This window comes from Poecilia mexicana, unplaced genomic scaffold, assembly GCF_051168715.1.
Source record: "Poecilia mexicana isolate PSO_F unplaced genomic scaffold, ASM5116871v1 scaffold_23, whole genome shotgun sequence".
Classification (NCBI taxonomy): Eukaryota; Metazoa; Chordata; class Actinopteri; order Cyprinodontiformes; family Poeciliidae; genus Poecilia; species Poecilia mexicana.
The window spans coordinates 18,610,460-18,633,368 of NW_028263392.1; the positions used below are offsets into that span (position 1 = coordinate 18,610,460).

At 38.2% G+C, this 22,909-nt stretch overlaps 1 protein-coding gene across 2 annotated transcripts; it reads left to right on the forward strand.

Annotated features, from left to right (window-relative positions):
* Window positions 1-5,291: 5,291 nt before the first annotated feature.
* Window positions 5,292-22,177, forward strand: tmpoa (thymopoietin a). Of its 2 annotated transcripts, none has more exons than XM_088002930.1 (6): window positions 5,292-5,638; window positions 11,445-11,553; window positions 13,280-13,414; window positions 16,457-16,584; window positions 18,805-18,899; window positions 20,585-22,177. In XM_088002930.1, the coding sequence occupies exons 1-6, from the start codon at window positions 5,396-5,398 to the stop codon at window positions 20,973-20,975; spliced, it is 1,101 nt and encodes a 366-aa protein (XP_087859056.1). In that variant the 5' UTR covers window positions 5,292-5,395; the 3' UTR covers window positions 20,976-22,177. The 2 variants fall into 2 exon arrangements, with proteins under 2 accessions (XP_087859056.1, XP_087859057.1); XM_088002931.1 differs by having other exon boundaries at window positions 16,460-16,584.
* The last annotated feature ends 732 nt before the right edge of the window (window positions 22,178-22,909 follow it).

The window sequence follows — 22,909 nt, forward strand, 5'->3', positions numbered from 1 at the left end:
ATTCCACTGATCAACAGCAACAAATCCTGTGATTTTCATAACATTTGCTCTTTATTTGCCAAAGTTAGGATGGGGGAACAAAATATCTTAACCACCTGATAAAATCTGTTCCCCCCCTTAAAATGGAAACAAATTAATTTAACCACAAAGTCTTTTAATGTGTTGATTCCACTCATCATCAGCAACAAATCCTGTGATTTTCATAACATTAGCTCTTTATTTGCCAAAGTTAGGATGGGGGAACAAAATATTTTAAGCGACTGATAAAATCTGTTCCCCCCCTTAAAATGGAAACAAATTAATTTAACCACAAAGTCTTTTAATGTGTTGATTCCACTCATCATCAACAACAAATCCTGTGATTTTCATAACATTTGCTCTATTTTTGACTAAGTTAGGATGGGGGAACAAAATATTTTAAGCACCTGATAAAATCTGTTCCCCCTACTTAAAATGGAAACAAATTAATTTATCCACAAAGTCTTTTACTGTGTTGATTCCACTCATCATCAGCAACAAATCCTGTGATTTTCATAACATTTGCTCTTTATTTGCCAAAGTTAGGATGGGGGAACAAAATATTTTAAGCGACTGATAAAATCTGTTCCCCCCCTTAAAATGGAAACAAATTAATTTAACCACAAAGTCTTTTACTGTGTTGATTCCACTCATCATCAGCAACAAATCCTGTGATTTTCATAACATTAGCTCTTTATTTGCCAAAGTTAGGATGGGGGAACAAAATATCTTAACCGCCTGATAAAATCTGTTCCCCCCCTTAAAATGGAAACAAATTAATTTAACCACAAAGTCTTTTAATGTGTTGATTCCACTGATCAACAGCAACAAATCCTGTGATTTTCATAACATTTGCTCTTTATTTGCCAAAGTTAGGATGGGGGAACAAAATATCTTAACCGCCTGATAAAATCTGTTCCCCCCCTTAAAATGGAAACAAATTAATTTAACCACAAAGTCTTTTAATGTGTTGATTCCACTCATCATCAGCAACAAATCCTGTGATTTTCATAACATTAGCTCTTTATTTGCCAAAGTTAGGATGGGGGAACAAAATATTTTAAGCGACTGATAAAATCTGTTCCCCCCCTTAAAATGGAAACAAATTAATTTAACCACAAAGTCTTTTAATGTGTTGATTCCACTCATCATCAACAACAAATCCTGTGATTTTCATAACATTTGCTCTATTTTTGACTAAGTTAGGATGGGGGAACAAAATATTTTAAGCACCTGATAAAATCTGTTCCCCCTACTTAAAATGGAAACAAATTAATTTATCCACAAAGTCTTTTACTGTGTTGATTCCACTCATCATCAGCAACAAATCCTGTGATTTTCATAACATTAGCTCTTTATTTGCCAAAGTTAGGATGGGGGAACAAAATATTTTAAGCGACTGATAAAATCTGTTCCCCCCCTTAAAATGGAAACAAATTAATTTAACCACAAAGTCTTTTAATGTGTTGATTCCACTCATCATCAACAACAAATCCTGTGATTTTCATAACATTTGCTCTATTTTTGACTAAGTTAGGATGGGGGAACAAAATATTTTAAGCACCTGATAAAATCTGTTCCCCCTACTTAAAATGGAAACAAATTAATTTATCCACAAAGTCTTTTACTGTGTTGATTCCACTCATTATCAACAATAAATCCTGCAAGTTTGAAAACATTAGCTCTATTTTTGACTAAGTTAGGATGGGGGAACAAAATATTTTAAGCGCCTGATAAAATCTGTTCCCCCTACTTAAAATGGAAACAAATTAATTTACCTGCAAGTCTTTTACTGTGTTGATTCCACTCATCATCAACAACAAATCCTGTGATTTTCATAACATTTGCTCTTTTTTTGACAAAGTTAGGATGGGGGAACAAAATATTTTAGCTTTCAGCCACCTGAAATAATCTGTTCCCCCTACATGAAATGGACATGTACAGTGAATTATTTTCTTTGTTACCTAAAATGTGAATCATTAAATGATGACTAACTTTATTTCAGTTTGCAGAAAAAACTCCTAGCAAAAGAGGTTGTGGATTTTCCTGTTTCCACTGCGGCGTCTACAGCATGAGGTTGGACATTGCTGTGAGACTTATTCTTAACAGTGGTTGTTATAACATTAATATTCTTATTTTGAGTGTTAATGAAAATTTTTGTCATGACTATAATTTGTATGTTTTGATAAAAAAAAAATGTACTTAGCCAAACTTAATACATCAACATGTGAAAACAGTTATTTAACAAAATTGTTAAATATGAACACTTAATAAGTACAATAACTGAAACTTCAATAAAGGTTAATTTCAGATGTTTTTTGGATCTGTGTCACATGAGACCTGCTCCAACTCCAAAACTCACACCTAGACTCTTCAAATCTACACTAAATTATTCTCAACTAATAGCAGAATATTTTAATCCATGTTTGGGATTTGTGAAACCTTTAAGTGATTTGTCAGACTTCAATAAAGATGAGATTACCATTCACACTTGTTCCATGCAGTCTTTTTCAAAATCAATTCTAATTCTTCTTCTTGAAGAGGAGAATAATCTAGTCCAGATTTTAAGTGTCACATTTTTAATTTTTTCTAATAATGTTCATATGCAGGATGTTGGGGGTTTTCTTGACCCTCAACCGCATCTACTTTTAATTAACTACAGGAAATGAAATTATTAAGCTATAGACAAACAATTTTTGTTAATTAATGTTATAACAACCACTGTTAAGAATAAGTCTCACAGCAATGTCCAACCTCATGCTGTAGACGCCGCAGTGGAAACAGGAAAATCCACAACCTCTTTTGCTAGGAGTTTTTTCTGCAAACTGAAATAAACAGCTTCATTTAATGATTCACATTTTAGGTAACAAAGAAAATAATTCACTGTACATGTCCATTTCATGTAGGGGGAACAGATTATTTCAGGTGGCTGAAAGCTAAAATATTTTGTTCCCCCATCCTAACTTTGTCAAAAAAAGAGCAAATGTTATGAAAATCACAGGATTTGTTGTTGATGATGAGGGGAATCAACACAGTAAAAGACTTGCAGGTAAATTAATTTGTTTCCATTTTAAGTAGGGGGAACAGATTTTATCAGGTGCTTAAAATATTTTGTTCCCCCATCCTAACTTAGTCAAAAATAGAGCAAATGTTTTCAAACTTGCAGGATTTATTGTTGATAATGAGTGGAATCAACACAGTAAAAGACTTTGTGGATAAATTAATTTGTTTCCATTTTAAGGGGGGGAACAGATTTTATCAGGTGCTTAAAATATTTTGTTCCCCCATCCTAACTTAGTCAAAAATAGAGCAAATGTTTTCAAACTTGCAGGATTTATTGTTGATAATGAGTGGAATCAACACAGTAAAAGACTTTGTGGATAAATTAATTTGTTTCCATTTTAAGGGGGGGAACAGATTTTATCAGGTGCTTAAAATATTTTGTTCCCCCATCCTAACTTAGTCAAAAATAGAGCAAATGTTTTCAAACTTGCAGGATTTATTGTTGATAATGAGTGGAATCAACACAGTAAAAGACTTTGTGGATAAATTAATTTGTTTCCATTTTAAGGGGGGGAACAGATTTTATCAGGCGGTTAAGATATTTTGTTCCCCCATCCTAACTTTGGCAAAAATAGAGCAAATGTTATGAAAATCACAGGATTTGTTGTTGATGATGAGGGAATGAAGACAGTAAAAGACTTTGTGGATAAATTAATTTGTTTCCATTTTAAGGGGGGGGAACAGATTTTATCAGGCGCTTAAAATATTTTGTTCCCCCATCCTAACTTTGTCAAAAATAGAGCAAATGTTTTCAAACTTGCAGGATTTATTGTTGATAATGAGTGGAATCAACACAGCAAAAGACTTGCAGGTAAATTAATTTGTTTCCATTTTAAGTAGGGGGAACAGATTTTATCAGGCGGTTAAGATATTTTGTTCCCCCATCCTAACTTTGGCAAAAATAGAGCAAATGTTATGAAAATCACAGGATTTGTTGTTGATGATGAGTGGAATCAACACAGTAAAAGACTTGCTGGTGAATTAATTTGTTTCCATTTTAAGTAGGGGGAACAGATTTTATCAGGCTGGTGAAATATCCATTCTCTCCTCTTCTCCCCCATAACTTTGGGAAATAAAAAGTAACTGTTTTCAAATTCTCAAAAATTATTATGTGTGATAGCATACTAGACATTTCCTTATTTTCCTTATTTATCATTAGAACGTGACTGGCCAAAAAGTTTACACTCTGATCTTTTCAGGAAGTCTTTATTTTTGTGCCCTGCTATCAGCCAGCTTCCCTCCTCCTTTATCAGAAATGAAAAATTATAAATGCACACTTCGTGTTGGGAACCTGTGTTTGTTGACTGACTTTTATTTGTGAGGCTTACGAGACAAAAGCTGAAAAAAAAGATCGATTCTCTTCACGTTTAAAATAACACAAAACAGCGTAAAAAGACCTCCACACCAGACCTCGTTTATTTACGTATGTATTTTTATTTTGATAGCTGCCGATTAAACTGAAAGTTACAACATTTACATGATTATACGAGTAGTTTTTACCGAGAAATCGATCAGAAGCGCCGTGAAAATGGTCAGATCCGCCGAATCCACTTCTCTGGCTGCAATGCGCGCTCCCGACACAGGGGGAACAGATTTTCACAGGGGAACAGAATTTCTCACAAGACCGGAACCGTTTCTTTTCATCCAGCATTTCAAAACCAACTATTTTCTGCACCATTAATACACTCTTGATTAATTTTTCTACATCAGGAAAATAGTCAAGGATTTTAACGTGTTTTCCAAACGTTTCATCCAGAAAATCATTAATTTCCTCCAGAGTATACAAATCACCACTAGACGTTTGTGAATCTGCGATTGAAACGCCGTCTGAGTTGATGTCATACCCCATGTCTTCTACCTGTGCAGGTGAGGCTGCAGACTGATCCTCTGCAGCGCCACCTTCAGGTAACGCTGCATCCTCGGCAGCACCACAACCAGCCGTCTGATCTGTTTCTATATCCAAATTGCTCCCATCTCAGACTCACCACCACCACTCCCAGAGAGAGAAAGAGAGAGAGAGACAGAAAGAAAGAGAGAGAGAGAGGAAGAAACAGAGAGAGAGAGAGAGAAAGAAAGAGAGAGAGAGCATATTCTGATTTCAGAAACAATTAAAACCATATGGAGAGCCATTTGGTCACCAGAGAAAAAGAATAGGAGTTTATGTTATGATGACATGTGATGTGAGTTTTACTTTGAAAAGCAAGATCACAAGGGGGCGTGGTTTAAGTTCAGCAGCCCAGAGCCTCCAGGTTGCAGACATACCCGTCTTGGTCGTCAAGCTGTGTGGCCCCTCTGCCTTCATCTTAAACTCGACATGCCGGAGTACCTGGACGACCCGTCTGTGCTCACCAAAGACAAGCTAAAGAGCGAGCTTGTTGCTCACAATGTGGAACTGCCGAGTGGCAACCCGACCAAAGACGTGTATGTGCAGCTTTATCTAAAGAACCTGACGGTCCAGAACCAGAAGAACGCCGTGGCCGTAGTTCTGGATGCGTTCTCCAGCGACGAGGAGCTTCCGCCTGTCGTGGCCCCCAACAGAAGGCGCTCCTCCGGAAGGGTAAGCCTTGTTCTCCGTGTTGGAGTCAACCAGCTGCCTCTTGTACTTTTTTTATTTATTTTTATTTTTTATTACGGTTTTTACGGTACTGATATTCAGAAGAGCTCACATCGCTTATGGTGGAACTGCCAAGAGAAAATGTTTACCTCAGAAAAGAACTCCGAGTGCAGTTTGTATAATTGTTTTATACATCATAGATCAGCTTAACGGTATTCCTAAACTAGTTTTGCCTTTGTGGGACAAAAAGTTTTTCCATTTCTTCCCATCTAGCCACCAACTGCGCCCCGCCTCCTGATGTCAGATGGTTGGTTAGACCAGTGTTTCCCAACCCTGGTCCTCAAGGCACACTGACCTGCATGTTTTAGATGTTCCCCTGCTTCAACACACCTCATTCAGATGATTGCAGTTCAGCAAACACCTCCTAATTGAAATCACCTGTGCTGAAGCAAGGAAGCACCTAAAACATGCAGGGTAGTGTGCCTTGAGGACCAGGGTTGGGAAACACTGGTCTAACTAAATCACTTCGTGGCCACAGATCTGATCAAACTGTCACTGTTCAGCTTTCACTTCCCCCAGAACGTTTCCACTTTAGTCTGTTTCAGTGAAGCTGGTTGTCATAACACAGCCGCAGCTGCCAGTTCAACACATCCCATCCAGTTGCAGAAACACTTTATTTTTACAGACAATAAAATCAGGAGTAGGAAATGACGTTTAGTTTTAAAGGCAGGATTTCACAAAATGTAAACATTTTTTAGAGAAACAAATTGCTGATTTTGTGCTGATGTCATTAGGACCCTCATGAACCAAGGAATCAGAAGAATTGGGTAGGTTACTCTAAAAAAATTAACTGGTTACTGTTATAATTTACTCTATTTAAAATGTGATAGCAGTTAAACTGTTTCAGTTACTTTAACAAAGTAATGCAACTAATTACACAGTTGGATTTGTTAGAGTTCTGCCTGGACTCGATGAGAGGGGAGATCAGATTTAATTAATCTGGACTTGAATCTGACTTTTATTTCTGAAAGCTTTTAGGTCCATTGTTAGGTTCATTGCTCTGTTAGAAGAATGCACTTGCAGATGCTGTCCCTCTAACAGGGGGTGAAAGATGCTTCATAAAAGGACTTCTTCCTGCTCCAGTTCCCCTTTAACACAAATCTACTCTCTTTATTTAACTCCATTTGTTTATTTATTTATTCATTCATTCATTCTGCAGTAAGGTAAAAACTGATTGCGTTGGATGTAAGAATTTCTACTTCTCTTCTTACCAGACCAGGTAAGAAGTCTGGTAGCTTCTGACTTTGAAGTAATATTGCTCGTTTTAATGTTTTTTTTTATACCATTCACATTTAAAGACTGAATATTATAATAGTGCTTTCACTCTAGACATCTGTAACATTTTCCTGCATCTGTGTAACGTTGATGCTGTTTCTCAGAGTTGTTTGAGTTGATTTTGGAACTTGCACTGAACCCTGCAGGCACAGACTGGTTGAATTCCACAAATATCATTTCAAATGAGCTTCTCAGTAAATGTTATTTCTAAGTCCAAAGTTGCTACTGTATGTTTATGAAATGACCCTTCCTAGGGTTTACATTTGGCAGAGAGGAATGGGAAATTAACTAGGCAAATGAAAGAATTCACATTTTCTTTTTATTATGAAGGATTTTTAAATCCCTAAAGGAGGAGAAAAAAATGTTCACCAATGTTTCGATGTTTATATTTGCACTTCATGTAGAATTTTGGGATATTCTTTATTTTCTTTTTCCTGGAAATGCTCTTCTTGCTATTGTCTGCAAATCTTTACCTGACTGTCTGTCCAGGTGTGCTTGGAGCCACCTGTTGCCATTGTTGGTCAAGCTCTGCGCTGGTGGGAACTACAAGTGCACCTCTCTAGCAAACTGTTAAGCTGCAGTGTTCTCAACAGGAGTTTTTTATTTTTTTTTGCATGTGATGCCACTTTATCACCTTTTTTAAATGTTCTTTATAAATATAATGGCTAAAAGTTTGAAAACAATACACACTCCTAGCTTGAAATCTTACTAGTGTCCTGCAGGATTAGGAAAAATGAACATGACATCTGCTTACATGTTGCTCCTGATGAATCATGTTGCAGATTTTCTTTTACCAGCCAACCAAAAGGTTGGCTAAAGATGTGCTGAACATTACAGACCAGACGGGTTTCACCAGTGTGGAAACAGCAGAGCGCTCTTAAAGGATTTATTGCCTCTGTCAGTTGTTCAGTATGTGAAGTAAAGGTGTATTTACAGAGGAATGCTAGAGGGTGGGACACTGATCCAGTTCTTTTCCTTCATGCTTCAATGTGAATAATGATTTATAAATTACAAGTAAACAGAAAAATACACATTCTTTACTGGTAATACTTTTATAAAATGAAGCCATTTGAAGTAAGAGAGTAGAGATGTTTCTGCTCAGGCATGAATAACGCAATTCAAGTTTACAAGATGCAATATTTTTTTTATCTTGTAAAAATGATTGTAAAATAATCATTATAAATAGTGTACAGTGTGCAATGTGAAATGAAGCTTTGATGAAGTGGCTTGCATGTCCCTTGATATGTTCCACATTTGGTCACATTACAACTGCAAACAAATATATTTTATTGGAGTTTAATGTGAAAGAAGACAAAGTGGAATACAATTGTGAGGTAGAAAAAAAAAATTACACATGATTCAAAACACTTTCTACAAATAAACTGAAAAGTATGATGTGCAAAAATATTCAGGCTCCCTGAGTCAGAACTTTGTGGAACCACCATTTGCTGCAATTCCAGCAGCAAACGGTGTCTTTAGGGTTTGTCTCTACCAGCTTTGGACTTCTAGTTGCTCAAAGTTTCTCTGTTCTTCTTTGCAAAACAGCTCAAGCTCATATTAGATGCAGAGAATTTGTAAACAGCAGTTTTCACATCTTGCCACAGATTCTTGATTGGGTTTAAGTCTGGACTTTGGCTGGGCCATTCGACACATGAATATGTTTTGTTTTAAATCATTCCTTTGTGTTTAGGGTAGTTTTCCTGCTGGAAACTGAACCTCTTCCTCAGTCTCAAGTTTTTTTCATACTCCAAGCTTTCTTCATTGTCCTGTATTTGGCTCCATCCATCTGCCCATAAAACTCTGATTCTATGGGACCAGTTCACAGCAAATGTTGTCTCAAGGCACTTAACAAAAATCAGTTCAATTCAATCAGACAATCCTAGTTATCAAACAGTACAGTAAGCTCAACTAATTAGTCAAAGTAGTTTAAAAAGTTTCTATTTATGGAAACCCAGCAAAGTGCATTACATTTTTTTTTTTACAATTTTCACTTTTTCATTGAACTTTCTAAATTCATACACACTGGGATGTTTTGATTAGACAAAATAGTTCTTCAAGATATCAGTAATGTCATTCTGACTCGGCATCACGTTAAAGAGATTTAAAATGCAGGAAATGTTTAGATTAAAAAATGTTCAAGATATTTCTAATTCATTTGGAGACATTTTACAAGGAATTTTGACTAGATATTTACATTACAGTTGTAAATATCTAAGTTGGTTTTGGTTATTTTTCTTTCAATGTATCTGCAATTTAATCTGCATTAATTGAACCTTTAGGCTCCTATCTAAAATACATTGAAGGTATCTTGCATTATGGTGTCATTCAATATTTAATTAGAATTACGACTAGTTGGAACAAAAAAGGAGATCTTAAATTGACTTTATGACATGACATGCATATGGGAAGGCAAAGGGAACATTTGGTTTCAAACGCAGAGCAATCACACATCCTATGACAACTGCTAAGGCAAGCCTCTTTACTGAGGAAATTCTTTGTACATATGGTTAAAGGTTAAAGACCAGCCTTATGTTGGATTTTATTTTATTTTTTGTAATATGTTTTGAAACCTACTATCTACATGCCAGTGTGATTACAGTGGGAATGAATCGGTGAGTAAGAATCCCACAAAGTCATTCCCGACATTTTTCAGATGTCTAGCTGTAGTCTTGGATTCTTCTGTCATACGTCCTGTTTTATGTCCCACTGTTGTGAAAGAAGCCTACTGTAAAATATGAAGAATATGTAATGGCAATAATGAAAATATTTTCCATCTTGGTGATGGCGAACTACACAGTCCATTGTTACTCTGCCAAGCAGTTCAGCGTGAAACCACAAGTCCTGGCATGCTGCACATTTGACTACTCTCTATAAGGTGATGATAAAGAGAAATATGACTTCATTGGAGCTGGGTGTGGCTGCAGAGGAGGGAGCAGACAGTTTCACTCTAGAAAAGACTTGTGATGATGAAACATCCAGGTTAGATTGCCCTTAGGAAGAACATCTGGCTTTGCACTCTCCGCCCATTTCACACACAGAGAACCACAGCTTCACTCCTCATTGACGCAGAGCATTTCCCCTTTGGCTTTCCTCACATTTCTGGTGGTTATCCACACTTTCACTGAATTACAGTCAGTGTTTTGGTGCTTCAGCAGGGTTTGTTGCTCTATTTTTGCATATCTCATCAAACAGTGGAGGGATTGCTGCTAAATGATTCAACTGTAGCAACATTTTTTCAGTAAAGGTTAGATGAGTATGTTCTGAAGTGGGTATATTTAAATTAATGACTAACATGGACAAATTTACACTCTACAACAGGTTCAGAATGTTAAAATTCTGCTGGACCTCAACAAAGCTGTTAGGGATTTTTGTGTTATCATTTTTACATTTATACATCATACATTTATTATTACTTTGGATCATTAATCAGTCTTATATTAATCAGTATTGACATGATTTTCATTTAGTCTTGTCTGTGTTAAAACTTTTTGCACCAAGAACTGATTGTTCCCTCCACCCTTGGGAGAAATCGCTCCTGAGGGAAAGAGCTAGATGACCTGTGTGTGTCTGAGCATTCATGACAGGCTTTGATATAGAGAACTAACTATAGTCTAGCAGAGAAAGGAGAGGCTGTGAGTTCACCACCATCAAGCCACACCACTGGCTCATCTTGCACGAGATCATTGTGAACTTTCAATCCCGCCAAAGTTAATCAAATCTGAATGAAAACATGTATCGGCTAAGTATGATAAATATCATCACTTTTTTAGTGCATCTGGCTAAAGAGTCACGCAAGAAACGAGGGTTGTGGTTTAGAACATCCAAAGGTGTTCACATAATTGCAGGGAACTTTAATAAGACCAGCTTGAAGACTGTACTGTGAAATGTTCTACAAGGGGAGAGAAGATTTTAGATCATGTTTACATCATGCACACGTACAGAGCCACACCCCTCACACACCTCAGCCAGTCAGACCATCTGTCTCTCCTACTGTCCTCAACCTACGCAGAGCCAGGGCCACCAAAAGGACGGTTACAACCAGGCCTGAGGATGAACTCAACAAACTGCAGGACAGTTTCAGTCAGAGTGGGACTTATTTGAACACCAGGAGTTGGAGACATTCACAGGAACTGTACTGGACATCCAGCTGTCCATCAAGAATGTGTCTGGAAAAAAACCATCTGGACTTTTCCTAACAGAAGTTAAAAATATGGATTTGTTAAACTGACAACTCTTCATCAAAAATCACTAAACTTAATCTATTTTGGTTCAGCTAAAGCAAGGTTTTCATATTGGAATATTTATTTTAAAATATAATATTTTTGGGTGAGTTGCAACAATAGTGTGCCGTTGTTTCAATGATGCCGTTTCATCGTGCATTCACAGAGGCTGATGAAATGACTTGAGATTGAAAATAAACATGTGGCGAGATTGCATTAAGTTTGAGTTTTAAGTGTCTGCTTTTGTGCCACAGAAAGCCGCCAGGAAATCAGACAAACATCATCTGGACGTCGCATCACTTACTGATGAGAGCCTGAGGGACGAATTGCAAAAACATGGAATGAAAGTGGGGCCAATTGTAGGTGGGTGCTTCTTCCAGCTGCACTTGGCACAGAACAAAATGTCTGTTGTGGGTGATGCACTGTCCCCACAGATGACGAGCCAAAACATAATTGATTCTTGACTTACACTATATTGCCAAAAGTATTTGCTCACTGATCTAAATTATCAGAGTCAGCTACTTCAATTACTTCTATGGTCACAGTCAATTGCTATTCTCAATGAAGTGTGAAGATTATGTGCAAAATAACTGAATTTCACTGAAGCAGAAAGCAATGTGAGGAATTGGGAAAATGAGGAATTGAAAGCATTGTTTTTGTAGCCACCGTCACATGAATCAAGTTTACACACCCTTAGTGGGAGGGACGCCTGATATTAAAGTGCACCTCTGAGATCTGGAGATTTGGAAACGGGATTAGCCACTGCCCCCTGCAGGTTTTAGCAAAATAGTGCATCAGTACATGAGGCCCCAGTGGGCACTACTGCACTCAGCACTGGCTGTGACACCATAAACTCATGTAGACTAGCATTGTCCCTTAAAGTGCCATCAGAGAGTTAACTGCTTATTATCATTAATTCAAACGCATAGCAGTCTACAGTCTGCTAATTCGTGCTGTTAGGAGTCAGTTGCCAGAAACCCCAGAGCTGTATTTGAACAGGATCGATGTGGTTCCGGTGGTCCGGTCTTTCCAATACTGGACCCAGTTCAGCACAGAGATCCAAGAACAAAGCTCCAGGGCAGGAGTACTCTAATATAAACCTTGAACTCAGGAATTCAAAATACCGCTGGAGATTAAAGGATTTCTCAAACATGCATGAACGAATCAAGGCAACATTCCAGATGTGTTTTTGATGAGGGAATAACATGATGTAAAGCTCAGAAAAGTTGATTTTACAGGATACTGTCCCTTTTTAGGTACATTGATCTTGTACTGGTTGGAGGGAGACTAAATTAACTAATAATTAATTAACTAGTTAATAATTAACACACCTCACCTCCCACTGTCAGACATCTGCTGCGTTCCTCCTGATCTTCGGCCTAGGGGTCGTGGGGAGAGGAAGTGAGGCCACCAGGCCAACCGTCGGATATTTTTCTCATCAGCAGCTCAGTTATTGGGCTGCTCTCGCTGTGGATCCATGGGTGGTTGCCACTTTGACCCATGGTTACCGTCTGCAGTTCCGACAGCGGCCTCGCATCTCACACCGGGTTAGGATGAACATCATCACCGACCCGGTGAAAGCGCTGGACCAGGAGCTTTCCACCCTCCTGGCCAAGGGTGCAATCGAGGCAGTGGATCCTCTACAGCAACCCATAGGCTACTATTCAACGAATTTCCTCGTGCCAAAAAAGACAGGCGGATTTCGTCCCATTTTGGATCTCAGGGGACTAAATCAGTATTTAAAGGTCCCGCCTTTTCACATGCTCACGACGGCAGAGGTTCTGCGAGCTGTGACAAAGGGAGAAAGGCTTACATCAATCAACCTTACAGATGCGTACTTTCATGTACCTATTGCGGCAGATCATTGTCGCTTTCTCAGGTTTGCCTATCGGGGTTGCCACCGGCATTTCCATGTGCTCTTGTTCGGCTTGCTCTTGTGTGACTCCGTTGATATTATTGCTCGAACGGCACATATGTGAAGGGAATGTTCAGTGCTTTTCCTCTGGCGGTCATCCGGGATTCATACAACCGTAGTTACATACATATCTTTCGTTTTACCATGCATTTCTTTCCATGTTGTTCTATCCAGACTCAACCCGTGAACTGTATCAGAAGAAGCTGCAGAAGTTCTTGGATGATAGTCCTGCACAGCTGTTTCCCACAGAAATACAAGTCAACCACAATGGGAACTCTGAGCCTGAAGTCTACAGCGACACAGAGGACGGTATAAACATATCAACTCATTGTACCTGAATCAGGGATCACAGCATTTTTGTAAATTTGCATGTTCTCACTTCTGAGGGCCTTTTATATGGAGGACCAAAACCGACATAAGAAGAAATAAAATAATAAATATATAAATAAAGGAATAAATCTATAAATAAAATAATAAATCTATAAATAAAAGAATAAATGTCTAAATAATATATATTTTGATAAGAAATAAAAGCATAAATATATTTTTGGAGGACCAAAACTGACATAAGAAATAAAATAAGAAATATATAAATAAAGGAATAAATAAAAGCATAAATATTTTAAAAAGAAATAAAAGTATAAATATATATTTAGTTTTTCCTTTTTCTTACACGAGTTTCTGTCAAGTAATGTATATACACTCCTGATCAAAATCTTAAGACCAGTCAAAAAATTGCAAGAATTTGCATTTTGCACTATTGGATCTTAAGAAGGTTCTAAGTAGAGCTTCACAATGTTAAAAGAAGAAATCAGTGCAAGAGACAAGAGCTTTTGAGCAGGGAATTTTCTGAAAACTGCATTTACACTCAAACATGATTTTTTCATTTGATCAAAAGTGTAAGACCATAGCTCAAAAAAACCCGAAAACCCCCCAAAACAGAAATCAAAGTGTCAAAAAAAGGACTCGGTAATGAGCAATCGTTTAGGCATGATTGATGCCAGTGTTTCCAGGAGGCTAGTGGGAATGTTGCTGCAAGTGTTGAAGATGGCTTCACGAAGGGCATCCACTGTCTGGAACTGATGTCCATTTTTGTAAACTTCCCTTGCCATCCATCCCCAAATGTTCTCAATTGGGTTTAGATCAGGGGAACATGCAGGATGGTCCAAAAGAGTGATGTTATTCTCTTGGAAGAACTCCTTTGTCAGGCAGGCATTGTGAACTGCAGCATTGTCCTGTTGAAAAACCCAATCATTACCACACAGACAAGGGCCCTCAGTCATGAGGGATGCCCGCTGCAACATCTCCACATAGCCAGCTGCTGTTTGACGCCCCTGCACAACCTGAAGCTCCATTGTTCCATTGAAGGAAAACGCAAATCATGATTTGGGGTGCACCCCCACCACTGTGCCGTGAAGCTCTACTTAGAACCTTCTTAAGATCCAATAGTGCAAAATGCAAATTCTTACAATTTTTTGACTGGTCTTAAGATTTTGATCAGGAGTGTATTTTCTTTTTCATTTCCCCTAAACATGCGTTTTTGTCAAGAAAAATAGATATTTTGCTTAGTCTTTTTTTGCTTCTCCCTTTTCTCCTTGCTGTATTTCTTGCTGCATCAATATGTTAATGAGGAGAGCTGCCTTCTATGTCCAGCTCCTCTACTATTGGCCAATAGAGCTTTGGAACCAACGTCACTGCGTCAGACGTTATTGGGCGTTCAGCTCGGTCGGTGCATTCTTTACAGGCCACAGACTAAAACAAACTTTATCCCGGTGATTTTAATATGTTACCAACTGCAGTGACGTTAGTTGTGAGTTGGATATTCCAATGTCTGCAGAGAAAGCAGCATTTAGCTCAAGATTGATCCGATTTATGAACGCTAATTTCGGCCAGCCGTTCTCCAGCTCCCTCCTGAGCGATCGGAGATTCACTTAGGGACTGTCAACAAATTTTTCCGTACTGAACACTCCTGTCAAACAAATGTTAATAAATGCCTTGCTTTGTGGCCAACTGATACAAAAAAGTGGTAATTCATGCTTTTACATGAAGCAGACTACCCTATTTTAAGGTGTACTACGTCAAAAGCATATGTATATATAGGGTTTCCCCCAGTGTATTGCAGTTTGCCATCGACTCAAAACCTTCCACAATCCACCGGTCGATCGCGATTGGTTACACACTGATTTCTAGTCAATGTGGCACATAATATGGAAGCTATTGACGAAAACATTAGATTATTTAACATTAAAATTATTTAAAATATTGAATATGACTTGACAGGAGTGTCAACGGAAAAAGACCAAGCAGAAATACAGCAAGCAGAAAAGGGAGAAGCAAAAAAAAAAGACTAGACAAAATATCTATTTTTCTTGACAAAAACGCATGTTTGGGGGAAATGAAAAGGAAAATATATACATTACTTGATGGAAACTCATGTGTAAGGAAAATGAAAAACTAAATATATATCTATGCTTTGATTTATTCCTTTTATATTTATTATTTTATTTCTTATGTCACTTTTGGTCCTCCAAAAATATATTTGTTTTTATTATCAAAATATATATTTATTCTTTTATTTATACATTTATTCTTTTATCTATATATTTATTTTATTTATTCTGTCGGTTTTGGTCCTCCATTCTTCTAGTGGTTTCCCTTTTCAGAATGAAGATCTCTATGCAGGTACAAAATCGTATTTATTTGTTGAATCTAAGGATGTCTCGATCCGACTATTTGACCGGAAATCTGGCCTGATCAAGTAGTTTCAGACTTGATTGGAATCGGGCATTATATCCCGATCAGGGATCGGATGTATATGAATATTTATTCTCAATACAAATGGGAACGTAACGGTATCCATCAATAGTACTGTTGGAAGTGGGAGGTAGGGACACATGGGTTCGTATTTCAAGAGTATACAAAGAATAAAACAAAAAATAAAGGACCTACTGCATCTCTTTCTTCATGCTTCCTAATTTTCTAAAGGTAATTTTGAATTATCGGATCAGGACTCTGTACCTCCCGATACTCAGAATCAAAGGATTCAGACTGAAGAGACAAAAAACCCAATTAGGATGTTCCTAGTTGGAGCCACACTTCAAAATCAAAAGAACAAAACATTCACAATCACAGTAACAGTGACAATTGGTTTGTTGTTATACCCTGAGTCATGTCTAGTGGTTCTGTACTGTCAGACTGAGTCTGCCTTTAGAAGTCAAATAATATAAATCAAATCAAATTGGGCCTGTGGAAGACTGAGACAGACCTAAATCTTTTGTCTGTCTTAATGGAGAGACATGTGTGTGCTGGCTGTTGTGGGACAGTTGTAATGGACTTTATTGTGTATTGCAGTAGCAGTGGCAGTACCAGAACCTGTTATTGAACCTGAACTAGTTCCAGTGGTGGAGACTCAAGTGAGGAGCAGAGGGAAGTCCCCAGCTAGCAGTCATAACAGCAGCAGCAGCAGCCAGAACCAGGCGGTAAGAAAATGGTTAAGAAATCTGACTCTACTAAACTGAACAGCTGCTGTACCAGGGAAGACCTGTGATTACTCAATAGTCCTACTTTCTGCAGTGCTGTTGAGTGGTGTCTTGGGCTACATTCACACTGCAGCCTGAAGTGACCCAAATCAGAATGAAACAATTTGTTTGTTTGCTTTTATTCAACCTGTATCTGATCTTTTCATGACGGTCTTACATGAAAATACAGACACAACTTTGACAAATGGCCACTTGAAAATGTGTTCCTAAATCTGATACATTTCTGATCTTTTCAAATGTGACCTCTGTCTCTACGGCCAGGTTTCATTCCGACCTGAACGTCATTCATACTCAACAAACGTCACGATTCTGAGTCCTGATACACGCAAGCGGGAAGGAAAACAATAAGCATGGCGGACCATAATGAGTAGGAAATTAACAGCTATAAAATTGCCAAATATTCTCCATCATTACCATCCATGTGTACTTGGCACACTCGCTACATGTGATGTTATTGTGCCCTCTTCTAAGCATTGCCAGGTGGTGGTACTTTTTTTGCTTTCGTTGCGAGCAGAAAATGATTTGCAAGCGAGCAAAGACGTTTGCAAGCTGAAATTTGACTGAGCAGAGACAAGTTTTGAGCGCAAGGAAAAGGTTTGAGAAAGCAATGAATATATATATTTGTTTTAAAGATTTTTTTGGCTCTAGGGGCCTTTATTTGAGTTAATTGACAAGAAAGTGGGTAATGAGAGAAGGGGGAAGACGTACAGCAGAGGTCGCCAAGGTCGGGAATCGAACCTGCAACAGCTGCGTCGAGGACTAAGGCCTCCATATGTGGGTTGTGCTTAACCCCTGCGCCACCACAGCACACCAGCAATGAATATTTGAAAGAGAGCAAAAGTTTTGGGTACAAGCATTACAAGTTTAGAGAACAAAGACGTGAAGTCCTGTTTTCAGACTGAAGATGTGTGCTCTCGACTTTTGGCAGAAAAATTTCCCCATACACTTTTACCTTGTTTGCAGTTCACACAGAGGCTCGCATGTAAGTCGTAGATATTATGAAATTTGAACAACCATTAAACGTGTTTATATTGCATAAAAAGCTGCATACTTAAAGTGCACAAAGTATACCTCTAGTTGTTCCAAAAAAGCACCTGATGGTACACTTGGTACACTTCGAATTGTGATTTTCTACAATTTAATTACAATTAAAATACATTACATACAAAATTAGTGGTTCCAAAATAACATTCTTCCAGTCAAATAATCTTTAGCTAACTTGAAGCATATTGATGATTAGTCTGGCTTCAAATATGCGCAAGTATTCTACAATTGTATATATTTAGTATATTTTTTACAAGAGCAGTCAGTCATGTCAACTGTGACATGCATTACAACTGACATGTAATGCATGTCACAGTTGTGGAAAAATGCTTTGACATAATCAAGGATGGTTTCCATAGCATGCTTTCCACAGGGTGTGGAGACCTTTGAGATCCTCTGTATAGTTTTAGATTTATGTCACTAAAACCTTCAATAAGCCATCAAACACAGAAACTCCTGACAGCAGGCAAGCAACGTGTCTGCCTCCAGTCAGCAGGAGTTTTCTCTGATTTATTCCCTTATAGTAATGATTAGAGATGTGTCGATCAGGTTTTTTCCTTCCGATTCCGATCACCAATGAGGGCTGATCATCGATACCAATCACATAATTATTATTTTTTTTAATCATAAGCACTACCGGTAACATTATGTGGAAAATGGAACCATGAATTGTAGTGACAATCACTTGCATTGTGTTGTTGACTTTACAACAATCCCTCAAACCAAAAATGCATGTAACGACAGTGGAGAGGACAAGCGGCTCTTTAAAATGAAGAAACCTCTGGCAAAACCAGAATCTGGCACAGTACAAACAGCCATCTGCTACAACCAACTGGGAGTTTGAGACGCAAAAGGAAATGGATTTCAGAAATTAAAAAAAAGCATTATTTTATCGCTTTCAAAATAAAAATAAATTAATACTTTTTAATTTTTCTTGATTACAGGATATATAAAGTTTATCAAGCCATGACTTTAAAGCAGGGACATGTACCAAACCATGATATTTGTGTATTGTTAGAACTCTGCTGTGTGCCAATGTGACTGTAGGGCCAGATGTGACAGTCATAAAACCTGCTGACATTCACTGTTCAAATTAATTTTGCTCTCTCTGTGCAGGTTGAGAAAATCACTGCCAGTGATCAGATGCTAAAAGTGGAGAAAGATGTTCTGAAGGAGCTTTTTCCTGATATAAACAGTCCAACAGGAATCAGGTAACCAGAGGTCTCCTTTTCCAAAACATTTCATATTATCTATGCTTTGTGTCTATACTTTCAAAAACTGAAAATGGCCAACACCCAAATAACTCCAGACTTATAAAACTGTGTGCACGCACCCCAGACAGCAATTCCCCATGTATAGATCACAGCTACACCTCCATGTTTACACACCAGGCCCAGCCTGAAGTTCTGCCCTCTACATGGACACATTCAACCATAAATAGTCAACGCCAAGTAATATTAAGCTAACTCACTTACATACACCATATCAGTGTTATTTAAGAATCAAAAATAGCAACTACGAAGAAAAGAGTACTGGGATGTAATGGATCTATGTGTCTCACCAACAGCAATGCACTAGGGAGTCTAAGTTGACCAACTAGTCAATCATCATGATAGGGCAGAAGACCTTCCCTTTTGATTCTCCCATTTCCAATATCTTCCACCACAGTGTATCCATAATGCAGCATTATGCATGGGTAGAAGCTAGATTATCTTTCCTTGACTTCACTCTGGCAGCATCCTGCAAGTCAGTGATGAGGTGAAATATTTGTGACATTGTATCACCGATGACCTGTCTGCTGATGGATACATTTACAGGCAGAGTTGTATGCAATATGCACAAGCTAATATGCTTCTTTGAAAGTTCTCTATATGCTCCCTCCATGACAAAACTTCACTCTTTAAAGCATATTTTATTCCGATGTTTACTGGCCAGCTGTGGCGGCAATACAGAAAAAGCAGCACGCATAATCTCCAGGTCTCTTACAATGATGGCATGAGGATGCTGCTGAAGGTGCAGCGATGGAGTAGTGCCAGTCAGATGATTGTAAATGATAGTGTACCAACCTGTTCTGCTACGTTTGGAAATCTTATGTACAGTATAGGTTAACCTGATCTGTAAACGGCATCATTCAGACTTTGACCAATCCTGTTCAAAGCTCAGTGAGGTTCTTCTCTAGTTTGTGGAATCGCTGGCGCTTTAGTTTATCTGGCAGTGGATGAAAATTGTATTTGTCTTTTTATTATTCTGTCTTTTTGTTTATGATGGACCTTATATGTGTCTGTGTGGTTTGACTGATGATTGAATATCTGTATGAGGTTTATGATTTCATTATTGTCGATGAAATATATTCAGTTTTCAATGGGATATTAGTTTACCTGGATACACTGACTGTGTTGAGCACTTTGAATTGGCCTGTTGCTGAAATGTACAAATAAGCGACTTGACTTGGTTATGAACTGAAAGCTGCATGTCTGTGAGGTTTGGAGCCATTTCTGTCTAAGCATCCTGTCATGGCCCCTCTGAGCTAAGAAACATCAGCACAACAGTTTAGTGAAAGAAAAGCTGTTCGCTCAGGTCTTCATCTTTGCTTCTCTGCTCTGCTACAAATGTGCTAAAGTGAGGCACATAGACCCACTTTCCTTTACACATTTATTTTAGTTTTGGGACTTTGAACCAATAACAGCAAAGCAGTCAGAAGTTAATATTTTATTGATTTTCATTTTACTAGTATGATTATTTTGTTATCAGATGTCAGCTGATCTAATTCTTCTTGATAAAGGTGTAATCTTAAGTTGCACCTGTAAGTGGTGAGATTTGTAGTGTAGCTCTAAGCAAAATTCTATTAGGCCTGATTCATGTTATGAGAAACTTGATTCTGAACTCTTTTTCACAGCGCTAGCTGCCGAAAGCCCATCCGAGGAGCAGCTAGGCGCCCGCTAATCTCCAGTGACTTATGGAGTGATGAGAATTCCTGTCTGTCTCCAAAAACCACAAAGACCAGCAGCTACTCCTACACAGGGAGCCATGCAGTCAACAGAATGTCCAGTTTGAATCCCTCCACCTCCTTCACATCTTCTAGCTCCTCCTCCTCCAAGCTTTCTGTTACAGCTCCATCTGCAGGTCCAACCAGAGCAGTGCGGTGCAGCATGACTTTGTGGAAAAAGCTGGCCCTGTTCGCTATTTTGGCCACATTTGTGATTTTTGTTTACCTGGCCATGGAGACAAACTCTGTCAGCCCATTTCAAGCGTCAGACTCAAAATCATTTGCAAGTGGAACAGCATAAAGAGTGCATAAATAGTTTGGAAGGGTCTGGTCATTGTCAATGCCTCTACTTCATTTTTAAGGTGTGAATCTACAGTGTAGCCAATTTTTCTTACCTCAAGATTACCTGATGTCAGATTCTATTTTTAAGAAAGTGTCTTTCTTCCCTAATCAGCCTCAAGTAAAGGTCTAAGAAGTAATGTGGTGATGTTTGCCCCAAATGATCACTTTGAGCAGCTGTGAAAGGACTGACGCTTCTCTTGCTGTGTTGGTCCATTCTTGACCCTGGACTTATACTAGAATTACTCACTGATCATTTTTAGAAAAATAAACAAGAAGAACTTTCTTCTTAAGATGTTTTTTTTAAATCATAACATCATCAGTTTAGTGTTAGTTTCGTAATGAAATGTGTGTTTCCCATCTATTAGCCTTATCAGGCTTAAAGGTAAAGCTTAGTTTTTTGTACTTGGACGATCTTTGTTGAGAGGATGGCTTGTAAACAAAATCCAGAGGCTTTTAAAACTTCAATTATTGATATATTTTCTTTAGGCTTCTTGTAAAACATAATTGAATTCCTTTATTTCATTCTTATGTAGCCATATTTCTCTCTAAATAAACTTTAGTGTTTCAGTTTCCTCATTATGCCATTTTTGATCCTCCTCCTGTTGAAAATGATTGCGTTTATCACTTTGTTTTGGATTTGTTTTGTGCTTTCTCTTGAATAGTTGCTACTATAGACACCAGCTTTCTGTTTTTAGTAACAACATCCACAAAGGCCACAAGGCTAGACAAGGAAGGGTATGAATGCACCATAAGAACATTTTACAATGGATTAAACAAGAAGAGATACTCGACCCAAAATAGAATTCAACCTCTCAACAAGTTTGCAAAGGTCAATTAGAACAAAAACAACCCAGATAGGAAACTGAGTGAATCGACATTGAAACAAAGTTGGGCAGAAACATTAGATCCATATTGAAGCCTGACATTAAAACAATACTGAAAGTGGTCAGTGACTTGCATGTTGAATCAATGTTGAGGTTTCAACCATAACTGACATTATGTTAACGTTGATTCAACCATCATCTGAATGTGGATCTGGATGCATAATTGTCTTGATTCTATATTGAGTCAATGTTTTGAAATTAATGTTGAGTCATGTGCATTTTTTTGGTCTACGTCATAACATACCATTAAAAGTTTCTTCACTGCTGTTGAACACAATTTTGTTGGCAGACGATGGGTACTGTGTCGTTCAAAACTATCTTGCATTACCATATATTCAAAGATCTTTGTACACAAACTTAAAGATAACAACATGGCATTAATATTACAAGTTCTTTAGGAAATGGGCATAGATCTGTAAACATATTTGACTCCTATTTGGGGACATGAGTCAGTATGGTGTATAAGTAGCACTCATACCAGTGGTGGGCAACTCCAGGACTCCTGCAACTTTTAGATGAGTCTCTACTTCAACACACCTGAGTCAAATGAGGTCATTAGCAGGACTCTGGAGAATTTGACTGCATTTAGGACGGTGTTTCTCAACCCTGGTCCTCACTGCCCCCCTGTCCTGCATGTTTTAGGCATTTCCCTTCTGCCACACACCTAAATTGTATCCATGGGTGATTAACAGGCTTCTGCAGTACTTGATGGTCATGCAATCATTTGAATCAGCTGCTCTGGAATAGAGGCACATCTAAAACATGCAGAGAAGGGGGGCGGTGAGGACCAGGGTTGAGAAACACTGATTTAGGAGGTGATTCAGCTGTTGGATTCAAGTGTGTTGGACCAGGGAGACATCTAAGAGTTGCAGGACACCAGCCCTCCAGGACCAGGATTGCCCACCCCTGACTTGTATACATAATAATCAACCCTAACCCTTGAAATGCAGAAAAATCCTGAAATGCTGGTCAAAGGTCACATCACCGCCATCCTTCCCCCATCACTTCA